The sequence below is a fragment of the Mus caroli genome, chromosome 3, assembly GCF_900094665.2.
Source record: "Mus caroli chromosome 3, CAROLI_EIJ_v1.1, whole genome shotgun sequence".
NCBI lineage: Eukaryota > Metazoa > Chordata > Mammalia > Rodentia > Muridae > Mus > Mus caroli.
This window is the reverse complement of record NC_034572.1, coordinates 81,092,282-81,111,251: the sequence shown is the minus strand read 5'-3', so window position 1 is coordinate 81,111,251 and position 18,970 is coordinate 81,092,282. Positions and strand designations below refer to the sequence as shown.

Sequence of the window (18,970 nt, the reverse complement as noted above, 5' to 3'; positions counted from 1 at the left end):
TCAAACCTCGCGATAGCTGCCGCCAAGCCGCGGACCGGCGACCAACCCACCAAGTCTCGCGAAAAATTGTTTTCTTTCTCCGAGAAGTCACCCGACCTGGCTGTGGGTGGCATGGCTTCTGCTGGGCTTAAGTCCTCGGGGGACACTCTATTGCCACAGATGTAGAGAAACCGGGCGTTCTAGCGCAGGCTCATCCGCCTAGCTCTTCCGAGGGCAGCCTGCAGCGAGTTCCCACCCGGCTACGTGCAGAGACCCTGTCTCAAGTTTAAAAAGAGCGCGCTGGCGAGATGACTCAGCGGCTAAAGGTGCTTGCGACCAACCTGAGCTCGACCCCTGGAGCCCGCGTGGTATAAGGTGAATCGACTCCAGCAGGTTGGCCTGAACTTCACACGCGAGCTCCGTGTCACGCTCCCTAACCCCCCAAATAAAATGAATTGTAAAAAAAAGTTTCCAGGGGAAAAGGAAAGAGACCGTAGAGTGCAAAGCTCGCCATGGGACAGCTAGGTGCTGGAGAAGTGACTACCCACATGGCAGCTCACAACCATCTGTAACTCCAGCTCCAGGGGGTCCGAAACCCTCATACAGACATGTTTAGAGGCAAAACGCCAAAGTGCATAAAATAATAAAACGAATGGGCCAGCTATCATTGAGTCAGAAATCTGTTGCAGAAGAGGGGCAGCGAAAAGATTTTAAGATCCGGAGGTAGTGGAGATGTGCATTGAAACAGTATTTGCCAGACAAGACAGTGCTGTCACACACAGGAGCTCACCCGGGATGGCATGCACAAGGTCAAGTCAGCCGCCAAAATCCCAGCGCGCATGAGGGAAGGCTCCTGAAGTTTTTTTTTTGGTTTTTTGAGACAGGGTTTCTCTGTGTAGCCCTGGCTGTCCTGGAACTCACTTTGTAGACCAGGCTGGCCTAGAACTCAGAAATCCGCCTGTCTCTGCCTCCCGAGTGCTGGGATTAAAGGCACGCGCCACCACGCCCGGCTGAAGTTTGTTTTTTAAAGGAATTCCTCCCCAGAGACTTATTTATTTTCTCTGTACATTTGTGGGTGCATACATACAACATACACGTGGCCAGAGAACTTGAGAGAGTCAGTTTTCTTTTAAAGTGTGGTTCTCTGGGGAATCAGACTCAGGTAGTCAGGCTTGATGAGCCATCTTGTCAGCCCTATTGTTTTCCTAACTATAAGCCGGATCTTTGGGGTCTCTCTCTCTCTTCCACTGGGTTTCAGCTTCAGAGTCACCTTAAAAAGGCTCTCACTACTGAAATTCTCCTACTGGTTTGGTGTGAACTTTAATGTCTGTTACCTGAACAGCTAGAAACCTTGTCACTTTGTTCTTTTCTGTACTTGTGCCTAGACTAGCACTTTTTTTGTTTGTTGGAGTGTGTTGTGTGTGTGTGTCTGTGAGAGAGTGTGTGTGTGTGTCTCTCTACATAACTCTGACTGCTGGACCAGCCTAGTTTCAGACTCAGAGATCTGCCTGCCTCTGCCTCATGTGCTGGGATTAAAGGCTTGTACCACCACAGAAATAGTGCCTCATTAATAATAGATACTCAATAAACATTTACTGGATGAACAAACTTGCAGTGTCATCTTTTAGCCAATTTACTCTTGAGCACCCTTTGAACACAAACCCACTTTTATACCCTGATGCTTCCCTGAGCTGGAAGCTCTTACTGTTCTCAGAATACATTAAGTTCACACCTCTGTGCCCAGCTGCACCCTTACTTTCAAAAAGGATGACGTCCTCCTGTAGAGTCCTTCCAGTAGGCAGATTCTGTAGGGCAGGGCCTGCGCCTTTAATCTGGGCCCCACCCGCTCTGGTCAGACAGGTTTGGAGACACAGGCAAGGGAGGAAAACTGGGAAATACTTGCAGAGCCAGCCAGGAGCTAGGCAGCTTTCCGGAGATCCTCCACCTCTTTGCAGATGGAAAGTAAGAGGGTATCATGGGTCCAAAGGGCAGGGGTAGGAGGGGCCCGAGAGATGAACGAAGGGAGCCCAATCCAGAAGCAGTGAGCTGGAGGGTGGCAGGGGAGGAAAGACAAGAGGAAGGCTTGGGAACGGCCACGCTAGAGCTGGGAGTCTGAGTGGAGCCCAGCCCAGCTGAACCGGGTGAGACTGGCAAGGGGGAGAGTTCAGAAAATGACCGACTCCTGGAATGGAGACTGGAACCGAGATCTGGTGTCGAGTTCCTGGAGGGACCTGCAGGGCAAAGGGCAGGTGGAAGGAAGGGCGAAGGGCCAGTTTCTCTATCTATAGGGTGATCCTTGGCTGTAGAGAAACTCCGCCTAGTCCTAGACACCTCAGCCTCCCATTCCAAAGCCAGGGTGGCCAAAAATCCGGGAGTTTTAGTGGAGAGAGTAGAAAGCAGGTGTGGGTATAGACTGGCCACACCTGCCTCCGCTTGTGCCCCCTGACTCACCCTTGTCCTGCTGGATGACATTTATTTTGAAAGGGATCCTCCATTTCGCTCCTCTGATGCCCGCCCGCCCCTCTGTTTCAACACCTTCCTCCCCACAGTGTTCTCCCTAGAGTCCCATGAGGCCAGCTGCTCTGGGGAATTCTAGGTCTGAGAAACTGTCCTGGGGCCAGAAAACAAGGTATTCTCACAGAACTTCCCCCACTCCCTATAGGATGACATCGCCCTGTGGTAGCCCTCAGAACTGAAGCCTCACAATGACAGAACCGGAGACACTGGCCCTGCTGGACATGAAGGAACCCGAGACTCCAGAGAAGAGCCCACCGCAGGCTTTAGTCCTGCAGTCAGAGGAAGAAGGTGGGACTGAGTCCCCTGGAACTGAGTCGCTCAGAGTGGGGTCTTCAGCAGGGTCTCCTATAGTCAGAGAGGGGCCTGAGGATGGTCCAGACAGCACAATAAGTGAGGCTGCCACTTTACCCTGGGGAACTGACCCCCATCCTACCGCCCCACTTCCGGATCCCCCGGGCTGGCGAGATATTGAACCAGAGCCCCTAGAGTCAGAGGCACCTACTAAGTCGGAGGAGCCATTCAAAGAGGATGCCAACCTGCTCCCCGAGAAGACAGTTAGGGCCTTCGTGCCCATTGACCTACAGTGCATCGAGCGGAAGCCACAGGAGGAGCGCATCATGCATCGCGAGGCTGGACCAGGCGAGCTCAGGAATTTCCTGCCAGCCCGACTCAGCCACCCTGAGCCCCCAGAGCGCAAGTGGGCTGAGGCCGTGGTGAGACCCCCTGGCCGGTCCTGCGGGGGCTGTGGAAGCTGTGGAGGCCGTGAGGCACTGAGAGCTGTCGCCTCGGTGGTGGCGGCCCTCATCTTCTTCCCCTGTCTGCTGTACGGAGCATATGCTTTCCTGCCTTTCGATGCCCCGAGGCTGCCCACCATGAGCTCCCGCTTGGTCTACACCCTTCGCTGTGGGGTCTTTGCCACCTTCCCCATCGTGCTCGGTGAGTCTGGCCCCGTGGAAGTGGATTACAGAGCTTTCGACTGGATGGTTTCTCTTCATTCTGCTGGAACCACTTAGGGTATCCCGAACCTGCCACTCTCTGTCCCCTCTTCTCCAGGAAGCTCTTGTGTCCACTCTGTAGCCCCGACCCAAAGAGCTATCTTCTGAGAAACCCATCCCAACCTTCCTGCCTTTTCCTGATCCCATTGCTTCCCCTCTTGCTAGGGCTCCTTGTGTACGGGCTGAGCCTATTGTGCTTTTCTGCACTTCGGCCCTTCGGCGAGCCGAGGCGGGAAGTGGAGATCCACCGGCAGTACGTGGCCCAGTCTGTGCAGCTCTTCATCCTCTACTTCTTTAACCTGGCTGTGCTTTCCACCTATCTGCCCCAGGACACCCTCAAGCTGCTCCCGCTACTCACCGGTCTCTTTGCCATATCTCGGTGAGTCGGGCCGGGGCTGGGGTGGCCATGGCTGGGTTGGCCATGGCTGGGGTAGGCATGAGGAAGGCACGATTCCAGATCCTCCAGGGAGCTGAAGGTCTGCAAACCTGAGGTCCGGGATGGGAGTCGGGGTGGGGTGTTTCTGGATGTGCACCAGGCAGTGATGAGCCTGCTGTCTGTTGAGCTACACTGGGTAGCAGTTGGTCTCAGAGCCATGGCAATGGGGAGCTTTTGACTTACGTATTTTTTAGTACAGTGTTGAATCCATTGCCTCGCGCATCTAAGCCTAGCCCCGCGTACTCTAACCTCATTTGTCATTTAGTGTGTTCACTGAAGCTACTCTATCTGAAACTCTCCATCCAAATAGCTTTAAGAATTGGCCTCTAGCCGGGCGTGGTGGCTCACGCCTTTGGTCCCAGCCCTTGGGTGGCAGAGGCAGGTGGATTTCTGAGTTCGAGGCCAGCCTGGTCTACAAAGTGAGTTCCAGGACAGCCAGGGCTACACAGAGAAACCCTGTCTTGAAAAGAAAAGAGAGAGAGAGAGAGAGAGAGAGAGAGAGAGAGAGAGAGAGAGAGAAAAGAATTGGCCTCTAGCTGATCACCAAATGTGGAGTGTTTTCTGTTTTATTTTGTTTGAGACAGTCACCATCTCATGCAGCCTGGACACAAGCTCTTGGCTATCCTCCTGTCTCAGCCTCTCAAGTGCTAGGATCCCCACCACACCCCTTTCCAGTTTTAAGAGTCCTAATGGCTAGGAAGTTCTTCCTTCGTGCTAGAAACAGCCCTAAAGCTGATGGAGTAACTTGCTCAGGCCTGTGATCCCAGTATTTGGGAAGCTGAGGCAGGAGGGTTGTCAAGAGTTCATGCCAGCCTGAGCTGCGTAGTGAGTCCCAGGTCAGCCAGCACAACACAACCATGACCTCGTAAAAAAAAAAAAAAAAAAAAAAAAAGCCGGAGCATTGTTGGCAGAAGCAGGCAGATTTCTAAGTTCGAGGCCAGCCTGGTCTACAGAGTGAGTTCCAGGACAGCCAGGGCTACACAGAGAAACCCTGTCTCGGAAAAAAATATATATTAAAAAAAAAAAGAAGAAAGAAAAGAAACGAAACGAAAATAAAAGAAAAGAAAGGAAAAGAAAGAAGGAAGGAAGGAAGGAAAGAAGGAAAGAAGGAAGGAAGAAACAATTGGATGGATTGCCCCGACCCTGCCCTTCGTGATTCCGACAATGGACTACACCGTCCAGTTCCTGCACTTAAACAGCTCCCTCTAGTGGCTGAATGGCTCTGATACCGTTGCTCTCTGGTTGGGAATCGGCTTGTCTGCCAGCAGAGCCTTGGTTAAGAGCACTGGCCTCTCCACCCAGAGGCCAGTTCACTCTCACTGAGGTCTCCTTCCCCCACCCCCACCCCACTTTTTTTTTTTTATATGATTTGAAGTCATCAAAGAATTTTATTTATTTATTTTTTTAAATTTTATTATAAAATACATAAGTAATAAAATTTATAAGTACACTGTAGCTGTCGTCAGACGCTCCAGAAGAGGGCATCAGATTTATGGGTGGTTGTGAGCCACTATGTAGTTGCTGGGATTTGAACTCATGACCTCTGGAAAAGCTGTCACTGCTCTTAACCACTGAGCCATCTCTCCAGCCCCCAATGAATTTTATTTTATCTCATTGAGACAGGATCTCAATCAGACCCACACTGGCCTGAAAATATGTAAATCAGTCTCCTCTCAAACTCTCAGCAATCTTCCGGCCTCAGACTACTGAATATTGAAAGTGAGCTGTTTGTTTTGTTTTGTTTTGTTTTGTTTTGTTTTGTTTTGTGACAGGGACTTTACATAGCCCTGGCTGTCCTGGAACGCACTGTGTAGACCAGGATGGCCTCAGACTCACAGATCTGCCTGCCTTTGATTCCTGAGTGCTAGGATTAAAAGCCTGTGCTGCCGCACCTAGCAGGATCTTGGTTTCTTTATCTGCAAAGGGTAAATACAGGACACAGTGGAGCTAAGAATTAGAATGGAGCCTGGTGTGCAGGCCTGGGGTCCCTGACAGTGCTGTATTCAGGCAGGAGACCCCCCCCCCCAACATGTTGCCATTCCAGGGCAACACAGTGAGACTCTGACTCAAATACCAACTACAAAGTAACAAGCAAAACAGCTGAGAGTAAGGGGAGACACTGAGTTAGGGATGCAGTTCAGTTACTGGAGTCCATGCCTAGCATATGGAAGGCATGAGCCTCAGTTCCCAGCACTGCTGGTAGAGGCCCCGTTAACCCCTTCACTTGGGAGGAAAACGGCAGGTCTAGGGGAGCTGGTGATATAGCTCAGCTTTGTGAAGCCCTGAACCACCACACATTACTTTTTGTCAGTATCTCCAAAACGGAGATGACTCAAGAAACCGTAGCACTGGATGCCTAGGGTGGGGGCTGAGGAGAGGTGCGAAATAGAAAAGGGGGAGACAATATCAAAGTTGAATCCTCATTTCACTCTCTATCACATAAATGAACATTTAATTGTAATTTAATTCAATATGAAATTAAGTTTTGCCAACTTAAATTTTAAATAGTAAGTAGAAGACAGGAGGAGTCTCACTTCAGCCGGGCGGTGGTGGGGCACGCCTTTAATCCAGCACTTGGGAGGCAGAGGCAGGCGGATCTCTAAGTTCGAGGCCAGCCTGGTCTACAGAGTGAGTTTCAGGACAGCCAGGGCTACACAGAGAAACCCTGTATGGGGGTGGTGGGGGTGGGAGAGTCTCACTTCAGAGAGATGTGGGAAAGCAGATATCAGGGACATACATATAAACTGGGTGTTTGGAGTAGTATCGGCGTTGGCAACCCTTCCCGTCTAGTCTCCCACTGTCCGCTCTTGACTCTTGTACTGTTTCCACAGGCTGATATACTGGTTGACCTTTGCTGTGGGCCGCTCCTTCCGAGGCTTTGGCTATGGCCTGACTTTCCTGCCACTCTTGGCCATGCTGGTGTGGAACCTCTATTACATGTTCGTGGTGGAGCCAGAGCGCATGCTCACTGCCTCGGAGAGCCGCTTGGACTACCCTGACCATGTCCGGTCTGTTTCCGACTACAGGCCCCGCTCATGGGGCTGAGCCACCTAGAGCTGCGCAGGGGGCTTTCGGCACTTCCCTGGAACAGTTGCAGGCCTGGCCTTTGCCCAGGCAATGGACCTTTGATGCAAGGAACCTTGCTACTTCCCACTGGGGCCCCCAATATCCCTACTCTCTCCTAGTTGCTGCTTTACCCAAGGAAGCGACTGGAGAAGCACACTTCCTTCTTGGGCAGCTTCCCACCATGGCACAGGAGCTATGGTGGGATGGTCATCTCACTCCCTAGCTTCCTGTGGGTCAGGAGTGCAGAGCCACAGCCCACCCTGAACTGTCTGTGCCAGTGAGCGCCAAGGAGAAGGAAAACCTGCCTTAGCCTGGGGGTAGAAGTTGATGTCACGTCAGATAGTTGGTGAAGACCTTTCTAGGGGGTCTGGTTCTGGACCCGCTACCACTGGCCTCAAGCCTCTTTTGCCTCAGTCAAGACTGTTATTATGTAGCTGTTGTCTTTCCTGTCCCAACCTACATGGGTCTCTGTAACATTCCACTATTCACACTTCCAAGGAGTCCCACTGTCAGGGGAGCGGGGCATTGAGCTAAAATCTCCAAAAGAACTGTGTGTGAACTCACATGGTGGCTAGGAAGGCAGAGGCCCTCAGCCCAGCATATAGCTGTATGTAATAAATCACTGCCAGGCTCCTGCGGCTCCTTCATTCTGCTCCTCCCCCCACCCTCAGGCACAAGTTACCTCCTAGCATCAAGGGATGGACTGGGGAGAATTGGGCCCTCAAAGAGAAACTAACTGCCTTCCAAGCCTCTCTCTCTGTCTTCCTGTTTGTTGAAACCATCCCAAAGCAGCCCAACAGCACTCACACGTTAAGAGATTGGATCTAGGCTGGAGAGCTGGCTCAGCCAGTCAGAAGACTTGCTGCTCTTGCAGAGGACTCTGGTTCAGTTCCCTGTACCCACCTGGTGGGTTACGGTTCCATGGGATCTAGTGCCCTCCCCCACCCCGCACTGCACATCCATACAAACAAAAGACTTACAAATACATAATAAAATACATACATCTCATTTAAAAATAAGAGAGACTGGAAATCTTGTATGGGGTAAAATGTCTATTTCATGCCCCTTAGGGCAGCCAACAGTCACTCATGTAGGCCTTCAAGTTTCATCCACAGGAAACGGGAGTGTGGGAACCCGTGAGCGTGGCCTCTCCGTGGGTTTGGAAAGACAACTTACTGGGAGCCCCCCAGTAGGTTGAGGCTGGCTTCTGAGGTTCTGCAGAAAAGCAGATCATGACACTGGCCACCCACCCTCTGACAGTCTGAGGCATAGCAGGGCAGATGTGGCTCTGCCCTTCCCTCTGGAGAGTGGGTTTCAGTTTATGGACTGGTACTCAGAATGCCGCCTGTGGCGCAACAGCAGAAATAGGCCTCCCCCCAGGAACATGAGTCCTGGGGCTCCCAGGGCCACCGCCATGATTCCAAGGACTAGTGGAGAGAAGACATCCACCGGAGGGAAGCCCATGCCCAGAAGCATTGACCTAGAGCAAGAAGGTTTAAAAAGCAAGCTTAGGAAGGCGGGCTGAGCGGCTCAGCCTTTCTCCACTTTGACCAAACCCTTAGTTCTTACCAGCAAAGGTAGTATTGGTCCCAGTAGCCAGGGCCCGTGGGAGCCCCAAAGGTCAGATTGAAGGCACAGAAGTTGTTCTGGGACCCAAAGAAGCCTTGAACAATTGGTGAATGAGGGAGAGATGATGCCAAGGTGGAGTGAAGAGTGGAAGCCTGGCAGGGGAGGGCTGATTCTCGGGCCCGCTCCTCCTCAGAGAAAGCCACTGGTCGCCATTGCATGAAGCCAGATGGAGAAGAGCCCCATAACAGCTGGTTCAGCTGGAGAGACAAGCAAAGGAGGCAGGGTGAGGCGGACCAACCTGTACCAACACCTCTGCTTCCCCAGCTCTCCCAGATGGCATGTCAGCAGTACAGACAATAGGTCACCAAGAGTCCACAGTACTAAGTGTAGTTGTAGAACTGACATGCTAGATGTAGGAGGTCCGGTCTCCCCTCCACAGAGAGAAACTGACATGAACAGAGCTGCAGCCATTCAGCGCTTGCTCCCTCTGGGCCCCAGGTTAAGGAGCATCCTAGCTGAACATCTTGGAAGCACTTGTTTTGTCTGCTTCCTTGGAGGGCACAGATGGCAGGCAATAGACTAGTGCAACCCTACACTAAAAGGAGCCAGAGAAAGTGTTGTTAAATAAGAAACCCGGACCATAGCTGGGCGTGGTGGCGCACGCCTTTAATCCCAGCACTCGGGAGGCAGAGGCAGGCGGATTTCTGAGTTCGAGGCCAGCCTGGTCTACAAAGTGAGTTCCAGGACAGCCAAGGCTACACAGAGAAACCCTGTCTCGAAAAAACAAAAAAAAAAAAAAAAAAAAAAAAAAAAAAAGGGCTATACAGAGAAACCCTGTCTCAAAAAAAGAAAAAAAGAAACCCGGACCATATGCGGCAGTGCATGGGCATTTAATCCCAGCTCTCAGGAGGCAGAAGCAGATGAACCTTTCTGAGTTCAAGGACAGCCTGGTCTCCATAGCAAGAGTTCTAGGTCAGCCAGCCAGGGATACTTAGGGAGACCCTGTCTCAACAAACAAACAGAAAACCCTTTTAAAAATGGGTGTTGTGGTGGCTTTTGTGATGGCTCAGTGCTGAGAACTTGCTGCTCTTGTAGAAAACCCAAATTCAGTTCCTAGCACCCATGCCAGGAGGCTCACAGCCATTTGTAATTCCAGCTCCAGGGTATCTGAACCCTCTTCTTGCCTCCATAGGAACCTGTATACACATGCACCCAAATACACACACATAAAAAACAAATCTTTTAGGGCTAGAGAGATGGCTCAGCAGTTAAGAGCACTGGCTGTGCTTCCAGAGGACCTGGGTTCAATTCCCAGCACCCACACAGTGGCTCACAACTGACTGTAGCTCTAGTTCCGGGGGATTTGGCACCTTCACAGACATACATGCACATAAAATGAAAATAAATAAATCCTTCAAAAACCCAACACACAGTCTTTTTTAACAATAGTAAGTGGTTGGTGGATTTTCTGGGCTGGTAGCGGGATCCCACTTTACATTCCCACCCATCTATCTCGCACTGGTGACCTGACCTGGAAGACGGCAGGTGCATATTCATCATCGATGGAGTTCCGTTCGTTCACTGAGGGGCAGTCAGGGCCCTGTCCCAAGGTGGCTACCTCTAGACCAAATAGGGAATGGTTTCCGCGAGGAGAAGCTCCAACCAGGGCTACTTCTAACTGGCAGACATCTGCTGTGTGCAGGAGGCGAGGGGGCTGAGTAGGTCGACCAGATCTAGAAAAGGCTTGGACCTTGGAAGGAGAAGGAAGCCATGTGGGGAGAATGGAGCTTGAGGGATAGATGCTCCCATCCTCATCAGTCATTTCCAGTTCCTTCCCCATAGCCTCACCTTGAAGGTCAGGCTGCCATTGGCGAATGCTCCAGTAGGATCATCTACAGGGCGGCCTTGAAAAACGGCGCTCAGGGTGGCAAGATCCAACGAGTTGGTGATATTGTTCCAGGAGAACTTGGCCAAGGAGTACGGAGGGTATGGCTTTCCTGGAGGCTGTGCCCCCTCGGACGCATTGGTGCTGTCAAACTCAAGCAGCTGGGGACAGGGTAGAGTGGAAGAGGCTTGCCTCCCTCTGGCTTTCTCTTGAATATCCCTCCCAGTCACCCCACCCAAAACTGCATTCACTTCACCCACCCTGGGCTAAACCCGTCCCTCGCCCTGGGGGGTGGGATGGATTCTCTTCTTGTGCTCTTCTCTCTGAGCTCCTTCAGACCCTCACCCTGGTGAAGATGAGAGCAGAAGAAAACTGGATGCTGTTCTTGGGGAGCACCATCAGGGCCCCAGCAGGATCGGGAGACAGCAGGAGACTCCAGTTGACCCTCAGGACACTCTGAGTGGTGTTAGTGGCCACCAGCACCACAGCTGGAGGCCCCAGGCTGCTCCACACATAGTGCAGGGTAGAATTGCTGCCCACTGCCCGTATATGAAGCAGGTTCTGTGGATTTGGCCAGCCGGAAATAACCTCCATAGATACCTGGAACAGGGGGTAGTGGGGCGGAAGGAGCAAGATCAGGTATGCTCACAGGCAAAGCGGCAGCTTGGAGGTGGAGGACAGGACCTGGGCAATGCCAGGATTGGCAAGGGCTCTTGAGGACCCAGCAAGAGGGAAGTGTAGAAACTGAGGGGAACTTGGAACCAGGGGCAGATGTAGGGTTGAGAAGATAGGGTGGATCCAGGATTACTCAGAGGGCTCAGAGCTTTTTAAGTCCCCAAACTTGCCTGTTCCAGGGCTACAATGTCTGAGCCATGGCTTAGACATCGTCAGAAAGCAGGACGCAGTCATGCCTGACCCCTCCACAATTCTTCCAATCACTCCTGGCTCCACACTGAGCAATCTGGGTTGTTATCTCTCTTGCATCCACCTTCCACCCCTGTTGTCCCAGATTCCGGTCGTCCTAGAAAGGTAGGATTTCCGGAAACCTCTATTACTTCGGTTCCAGAGCCCTTACCTGGCGAGTCTCTTCTCCCTGCAGGCCAAATGGAGCTGAACACACAAGTAGACTCAAAAGGAGCCATGGGGTTGGGGCACAGGGGACCCAGCCCCAGTGAGGTCCCCAACAGCGAAACATACAGCCACAGCTAGCTAAACTCAGCGGAAGAGCCTCAGAGTCACATGACTCCCTTCCTGCTGATCCCTTTAGAGGGCGGGCCAACAAAGTTCTTAAAGGGACCGCTTCCATTAACCCAGATCTCAGTTTAAATTGGACTAGCCTCCGGAAAACTCAAGGTGAACAGGTATTTTATCATCAACAGGTTGGCCTAGGCATCCTAGACTAGCCGTGCAAACATACTCCTGCCTTTCCTCACACACCCTACCGGCCCCACCCACATCACATCTGGTGAATAAACCCAGATTAAAATTTCCACGCAATTTAACAGAGTAATCTGTATGTTACTGCTCTGTGGTAGAAAGATATAGAGAGGGCTGGAGAGATAGCTCAGTGGTTAAGAGCACCAACTGCTTTTCCGAAGGTCCTGAGTTCCAATCCCACAACCACATGGTGGCTCACAACCATCCGTAATGAGATTTGATGCCCTCTTCTGGTGCAGCTGAAGACAACTACAGTGTACTTAGATATAATAAAAAAATAAAACCTAAAAAACAAAACAAAACAGAAAGATATAGAGAGGGATTGGATATAAAAGAACCCTTGGGGGTCAGCAAGATGCCTCAGTGTTTGTCCTAAACTGGACATGAGTTGGATATTCAGGACCAACACGGTAGAAGGAGAAAAACAATTGCCAGAAGCTGTAACCCGATTTACACATGCATTCTGTGCATTGCCCACATAAAACAAGTACAATAAAATGTAAAAGAGTGCCGGGCGATGGTGGCGCACACCTTTGATCCCAGCACTTGGAAGGCAGAGGCAGGCGGATTTCTGAGTTTGAGACCAGCCTGGTCTACAAAGTGAGTGCTAGGACACCAGGGCTACACAGAGAAGCCCTGTCTTGAAAAAACAAAAACACAACAAACAAAAAAAGTAAAAGAATAATATAAGAATCCTAGTAGGCATGGTAGTCTCAGAAAACAGAACCAAACAGGAACGGAGGCTTGCTTCTGCAATCCCATCTTTTGAAAGACTGAAGGAGGAGGAACACCATGGGTTTGAGGCTGGCCTGGATTACTGAGCCAACTCCAGCTAGAAGGAAAAACTGCCTTAAAAAAAGAAGTCAAACAAAAAAAGGCTAGGGATGGAGCTCAGCAGCTGGGGTGCGTGCTTAGTACACATGACATCATGGGTTCAAAATATTCAGCATAGCACCATAGACCACCAGGAAAGGGGACCAAGACACCCTAATCCCAGCCAAGAGGTGGGAGGAGGAGGATCAGAAATTCAAGGTGTGGGGCATGAGATGTTCAGCAGGTAAATACATTTCATTTATTAGATTACCAAGTAGGCAGGGAGGGTCTCATTATGCAACCCTGGCTGTCCAGGAACTCTTTATACATAGCAGGCTGGCCTTGAACTATTAAAGATCCACCTGTCTGCCTCTACCTCCTTTGTGCTGGAATTAAAGGCATGAGCACCAAAACCAGCCTGTTTTTCCTAAAATCTTAATTATAACATGTAAGGTATTTTGCCTGCATGTCTGTCTGTGCCCGGTGTCCTCAGAGACTAGAAGAGGATGTCAGATCCCCTGAGGCTGGAGTTACAGGTGGCTGTGAGCCACAATGGAGATGATGGGAATCAAATCTTGGGTCCTCTGGAAGAACAGTCAGTGCTCTTAATTACTGAGCATTTTCTCCGGCTCCAACTTAAATCTGTTAGACTAATACACAGTACAAATTTGAACCAGGTATTCTGGCACAAGCCTTTAATCCTAGCTACCCAGGGCTACATAGACGACCTTGTTTAAAAAAAAAAATCAGAATTACTTACATGATAATGTTAAGCAAGTGCTTTAACAGAGCTTATACACCCACCTACTTAGAGACATGGTTCTCTATGTAGCCCAGTCCTGACTTGCTCTGCAGACCAGGCTGTCCTTTCAGAGATCTGCCTGCTGCTGTCTCCAGAGTGCTGGATTACAGGCATATGACACCACCTAGGCCAGTCTTTGTTCTTTTAGTATAGAATAGTTTATTCAGGGCATGGGGAGGGAAGTTAAGAGGGTAATAGAGGCAGAGAAAGGCAGAGAAAGGCAGAGAGAGAGAGAGAGAGAGAGAAGTAGAGGCATCCATGACCACATGGAGGGAGGGGGTAAGGTAATGGGGAGAGAGGGGGAGCAAGAGGGCAGAGGCAAGATTAAGAGCCAGTTTTTTTTTTTTTTTAAGATTTATTTATTTATTTATTATATGTAAGTACACTGTAGCTGTCTTCAAATACTCCAGAAGGAGTCAGATCTCGTTATGGATGGTTGTGAGTTGCTGGAATTTGAACTCTGGACCTTTGGAAGAGCAGTCGGGTACTCTTATCCACTGAGCCATCTCACCAGCCCGTTTTTGTTCTTGAAACCAGGTTTTATATGTAACTCAGCCTTCTAATTGCTGGGATTACAAATTACTTTGTGAACAACAAAGTAAGTGACAGGAATTGAGGGAAGAGCAACCAGTATATGTATTAAACTTAAAAAAAAAGTTTATGTCTGGATATGAGCATGTGTTTGGGTACCTAAAGAAACCAGAAGATGGTATCCGATTCCTTGGAACTGTAAGCTACAGTGGGTGTTGGGAACTGAATATGGGTCCTTTGGAAGAGCACTGAGCTATCTCTGCAATACCCTGCTGCTCTGCCTGGAACTCTTATCAATTTAGCCAAGTGCTGGGATTAAAGGTGTACACTAACATGCCTGGCTCTTACATGCTAGATCATATTCACCTCTGAGATTTATCAATTATATTCACCTATTTGAGAACTCATTTCCATATCATGGCAATTACCAAACTGGGATCAAAGGTCCTATGGAAAAGAAAAAAACCCTATATAGCCCTGGCTAGACTGGATGAGGCTATATAGGCCAGGCTAGGATCTGATATTTATGTGTGTATGCAACATGTGTGGGAGTAACTAAGCAGGCTAAAGAGGGACTTTGGATGCCTTGGAACTGGAGTTAACAATGAGCTACCAAATGTAGATGCTAGGCATTGAACTTGCTTTTTCTGGGAGAGCAAAGGCTCTTATGCAGTGAGACAGGGCATTTCTTTGTAGTCCAGTCTGGCCTTGGACCCAGGAGAATCCTCCTACCTCAGCTTCCTGAATGCTGGGCTCCCTTGCTCCCTGGCTTTAGTGTAATATCTGCCAATGTAGGTGCATGTGCCACCCTGTGGACACTGAGGTCAATGTAGACTTTTGGGAACCTCTTCTTTTTCCATCCACTGTGGGAACTGAGGACTGAATGAATGCCATTGGCTTTAATTGCAAGCATTTTTGCCCACTGAGCAACCTCACCAACTCTATATATTTTGTCTTTGAGACAAGCACAGCACAGGCTAGTGTCCTACTGGCTATATAGCTGTGATGGTTAGTGTGGGCAGAATGAGCTTCAGGGAGTGTTTCAAGGCACACCTATGAAGGATTAGCTTAATTTAAAACTTACCCAAAACAAGCCAGGCGTGGTGGCGCACGCCTTTAATCCCAGCACTTGGGAGGCAGAGGCAGGCGGATTTCTGAGTTCGAGGCCAGCCTGGTCTACAAAGTGAGTGCCAAGACAGCCAAGGCTACACAGAGAAACCCTGTCTCGAAAAACCAAAAAAAAAAAAAAAAACCAAAACCTTACCCAAGCCAGGTGTGGTGGAGCACTCCATTTTAAATCTGATACCAGCACTCAGAGCACCTTGGAGGCAGAGGCAGTAGAAACACCACACTCAGATCTACACACACAGTGAGACCTTGTCTTAAAGGGGGTGGAGAGGGAGGGTGTGTGTCAGCAAATAGTGACTTCTCTCCCAGTACAGTTTTCTACCTCCTCTTGCATTGCTAGGAGGCAGAGATGTGACCCAAGGTTCACATGACAACGGTCTCAAATGACTTAGATTTAATCATTGGAAGCCAACTAAATGGAAAGCTTACAATAGAAGAGATACATGTCAGTGCTTTTTGCAAACTGAGATGGGACAGACTGGGGGCTGCCCCTCAACCCGATCCTTCGAGAACAAAGATGTCCACAGTGTTCCTGGAACTCTTGCTCAGGAAAGGGGAGACTGCTGGTTCTGTGCATGGAAGTCACCGTGCTCAGCACTCACTCCTGGCCAGCATCTGGAGCACCGGTTTGCCGGTTCTGGTCATCACCCTTCTTCTTGTGGCCAGAGACAATGTCATCAATCCGCAGAAGCAGAACTGCAGTCTATGAGAAAAACAGGTCAGCAGAGAAGGGAAAGACACTGTTTTCTTTTAGCCTCCTAGCTCCTCCCACAGAATTACCATTTTATCTGGAATCTTCCTTTTCAGAGTCTTGAATGAACAATGAAGTTCTACCTAAGCAAGGGATATAACTCGTGCCCTGTTACACTGTTTTTGTATAGGCCAAAGGTAAGTAGGGAAATGGAATTCCTTGGGACCTCTTTGGGGAATACTTGGCCCTTCCTTTAGACAAAGCACAGAAGCTGGTTATCTGGACAGAAACAACATATGGTGTCTTACCTCTACTGCTGTTTTGTATGTTTGTAGCTTCACAGCCAATGGCTCCCAAATACCCAGCTCTTTCATGTCCACCAAGGTACCAGTCTCACCATTCACACCCCAGGTCTCACAACTCTCCTGTGTGTGCTTGGCCTGCAGGTGGAACATACACAAGTAAGTAGAGTACAATAAAGCTCACATGTATCAGAGAATGGACAAAACCAAACCACTAAAAACTGACAGCCAACAAGGCAGACTACAAGAGTTTTGAAGAAATGAGCTGCTGAGGAAGAACACTGAAGGCTGACCTCTGGCCTACACTCCAACCCACACCCATGCAAATGTGTGCATGAACAGAAGCATATGTGCATGTATATGTATAATCGCAAACTGTCAGAAACACATTTTTTCCTTAGGGTAAAACCAGCTTGCCTTACCTCGGCAAGGCATGAGTGTAGAAAAGAACTCACCCGAAGGGAGGTAAGCAGACGAATGGTACTGGCCCCACAATTCTGGATCAAGGTCCGAGGGATGACCTCTAACGCCTGGGCCACAGCTCTATATGGCCATTGTTCCACACCAGTCATGGCCTTAGATTTTTCTGTCAAGGCATGAGCCACAGCCATCTCAGAGGCTCCACCACCAGGCACCAGCTGAGGGTCCAGTAGAACATTGCGGCACACTTGCATGGCATCCTGGAGGTTGCGTTCTACTTCCTTGGGGAAGCAGAAAAATGGTGTATAGTCAGCTCAGTGATTCAGAGAGAAATCAGAGGTAAAGGATTTCCTGACTGTCAAGCTTTTAGCAAACCACAAAAGAGGACAACTAGGAAGATCCTTGTGACCCCTACTGGAGAGGGGCAGAAGCGATGCTCACATTCTAACCAGGAATGTGAGCACAGGAGGGGTCCTGCAAGAGAGAGGGTTAGCGGATGTTATACGTCAACTATGAGTTAGGTCTTTATGTATTGCACCAGAGAGAAACACATTTTATCTTTCCCTTCCTTCCTAGTAGCAGACTGTATGTGTACTGCAAACTGTCCTCTGCTTACCAGCTACGTATCCAGGATAAGTCACTCCCCTTGGGAATAGGGATAGGGTTATAATTTCAATTTAAGCAGGCTGCAACAATGGCTTAGTGGTTCAAGGCTCTTGCTAACTAACAAGCTGGATCACCTAAGTTGATTCTTGGGACCCTGACAGGGGGAGGATAGACAGGGGAGGAGCAGCAATGCTGGGTCTGTGGCTTAACTGGAGCCACAATGGAGTACATACAGGCTACCACCCATATGAGGTCACACTGAGTCACCAAAGTGAGAACCAGCCACAAATACACCCTTGTTGGCCTGGATTTAGTCAAGTAGACCAGGATGGCCTTAAACAAACCCACAAACATCCACCTGCTTCTACTTCCTGAGTGCTGAAATTAAAGGAGTACACCATCATAGCCAGCCTTTGTCCTTTATTCTTTTCTTATTTTCTAAAGATACAATTATTTTGTGTGTGTGTGTCTGCATGAGTTTACAAGTACCATTGCCTGTCTTCAAGCTGAGTCTGGCCTCATACTCTGTATGTAGAATAACCCATCTTTCTTTTTTTTTTTCCCCAAACTCAGTTTTGTTTTGTTTTTTTTTAAGATTTTATTTATTTATTCTATGTAAGTACACTGTAGCTGTCTTCAGACACTCCTGAAGAGGGAGTCAGATCTCGTTACAGATGGTTGTGAGCCACCATGTGGTTGCTGGGATTTGAACTCCCAACCTTCGGAAGAGCAGTCGGGTGCTCTTACCCACTGAGCCATCTCACCAGCCCCATAACCCATCTTTCTGATCCACCACCAGGCCTTGATTAAGTGGCACTAGGGGCAAAACCTGGCACTCAGTGCTCCTGTTAGCCTTTTCGTCATCATGAGTGATTCTGCTCCTTCACACATCTGTGTAGACAATGCAGCCACAGGTCAACAAGCATGGACTGAAAATAAAACTGCTAAACTACATCTTTCTCTTTTAAAGTCCACACATTAAATTTCTTACTACGGTGAAAGCTGACAATTCTAGGATGGAACAATGCCCTCCCCTTGGTCACATTGCCAAGGCTCGCTCACTCACCGAGAGTATCTCTTTGCTGGCTCCTCTAAGAAGAATGGTGCAGGCCTTTGGGTCTTTGCAGTCAGTTATGAATGTAAAGTACTCATCTCCAATCTTCTTGATTTCCAATAAGCCTGCCCCTGTACCAACATCATCTTCTCTCAGTTCTTCAGGTCGGCTGACTATCCGTGCCCCACAGGCTCTATTGGGTGGAAAGATGGAGGATGTGACTTCAGATGCTTTTACCCATCTAGTGGTCTACAGTCTGTGGTTAGAGTAGACTAAAATACATTATTAGAATCACTGAGAGGTCCGAACTGATAGGAAAGTTTTAAATGCAGACAGGCCAAGTTTCTTAAATTTGGCTTTAGTAATGAAACATACGTACAGGCACACAGCAACCAGTCATATCTGGATTCAAGTGTAATTTTTAGATAATAAAATCTGGATAACAAATTCCCACACATAACTCAATTGAGTCTGAACGCCAATAAGTCGAATTATACCAAACAGGGCCATGGGATGGTTCAGCAGGTAGTAAGTACCATGCCTGACACACAAGTCTGAAGTCCTGAGTTCAATACGAATGTAGTGGTTTAAACAGGTTTGGCCCCATCTCATGTGTCTGAATCCTTGGCCTGAGGGAGTGATAGTATCAGGTGGTGTGTGTCCTTGGTGAAATAGCTGTATTCTCTCTCTCTCTCTCTCTCTTTTTATTTTTTTAGGTTTTTCGAGACAGGGTTTCTCT

The 18,970-nt window shown here is 49.2% G+C and overlaps 3 protein-coding genes across 5 annotated transcripts in view; 1 reads left to right on the top strand and 2 right to left on the bottom strand.

Moving 5' to 3' along the window:
- The first annotated feature begins 34 nt into the window (after positions 1-34).
- On the top strand, positions 35-7,974 carry Tmem79 (transmembrane protein 79). 3 transcript variants are annotated; one of them, XM_029475038.1, is made up of 4 exons: positions 35-372; positions 2,642-3,432; positions 3,657-3,870; positions 6,759-7,974. In XM_029475038.1, exons 2-4 carry the CDS (start codon positions 2,685-2,687, stop codon positions 6,970-6,972), a joined length of 1,176 nt encoding a protein of 391 aa, XP_029330898.1. In that variant the 5' UTR covers positions 35-372; positions 2,642-2,684; the 3' UTR covers positions 6,973-7,974. The 3 variants fall into 3 exon arrangements, with proteins under 3 accessions (XP_029330898.1, XP_021014171.1, XP_029330897.1); XM_021158512.2 differs by lacking the exon at positions 35-372 and adding an exon at positions 1,843-1,941 and having other exon boundaries at positions 6,759-7,624; XM_029475037.1 differs by lacking the exon at positions 35-372 and adding an exon at positions 2,034-2,120.
- A 51-nt stretch (positions 7,975-8,025) lies between these two features.
- Glmp (glycosylated lysosomal membrane protein) lies at positions 8,026-11,695 on the bottom strand. The gene is made up of 6 exons (XM_021158511.1): positions 11,523-11,695; positions 10,793-11,047; positions 10,411-10,608; positions 10,094-10,312; positions 8,563-8,819; positions 8,026-8,473 (listed from the first exon to the last, which is right to left on the bottom strand). Exons 1-6 carry the CDS (start codon positions 11,640-11,642, stop codon positions 8,308-8,310), a joined length of 1,215 nt encoding a protein of 404 aa, XP_021014170.1. The 5' UTR covers positions 11,643-11,695; the 3' UTR covers positions 8,026-8,307.
- Positions 11,696-15,537: 3,842 nt separating this feature from the next.
- The window catches only part of Cct3 (chaperonin containing TCP1 subunit 3), a 23,747-nt gene continuing 20,314 nt past the window's right edge, over positions 15,538-18,970 (bottom strand). Inside the window, exons 11-14 of the mRNA XM_021157991.2 lie at positions 18,244-18,424; positions 16,607-16,852; positions 16,158-16,289; positions 15,538-15,861 (exon numbers count right to left, since the gene is read on the bottom strand). Coding sequence (XP_021013650.1) covers positions 15,757-15,861; positions 16,158-16,289; positions 16,607-16,852; positions 18,244-18,424 — 664 coding nt within the window. The 3' untranslated portion in view covers positions 15,538-15,756. The remainder of the gene's footprint in view (positions 15,862-16,157; positions 16,290-16,606; positions 16,853-18,243; positions 18,425-18,970) is intronic.

What these genes read in the sequence shown, in the direction of transcription:
- Tmem79 (XM_029475038.1), top strand. Translation starts at nt 2,685, where the DNA reads ATGACAGAACCGGAGACACTGGCCCTGCTGGACATGAAGGAACCCGAG. An exon ending in CACCTTCCCCATCGTGCTCG is followed by an intron (nt 3,433 to 3,656) that starts GTGAGTCTGGCC and finishes CCCTCTTGCTAG; the next exon opens with GGCTCCTTGTGTACGGGCTG. An exon ending in GGTCTCTTTGCCATATCTCG is followed by an intron (nt 3,871 to 6,758) that starts GTGAGTCGGGCC and finishes CTGTTTCCACAG; the next exon opens with GCTGATATACTGGTTGACCT.
- Glmp (XM_021158511.1), bottom strand. Translation starts at nt 11,642, where the DNA reads ATGTTTCGCTGTTGGGGACCTCACTGGGGCTGGGTCCCCTGTGCCCCA. An exon ending in CTGCTCTCATCTTCACCAGG is followed by an intron (nt 10,609 to 10,792) that starts GTGAGGGTCTGA and finishes CCCTGTCCCCAG; the next exon opens with CTGCTTGAGTTTGACAGCAC. An exon ending in ATGGCAGCCTGACCTTCAAG is followed by an intron (nt 10,313 to 10,410) that starts GTGAGGCTATGG and finishes TCTCCTTCCAAG; the next exon opens with GTCCAAGCCTTTTCTAGATC.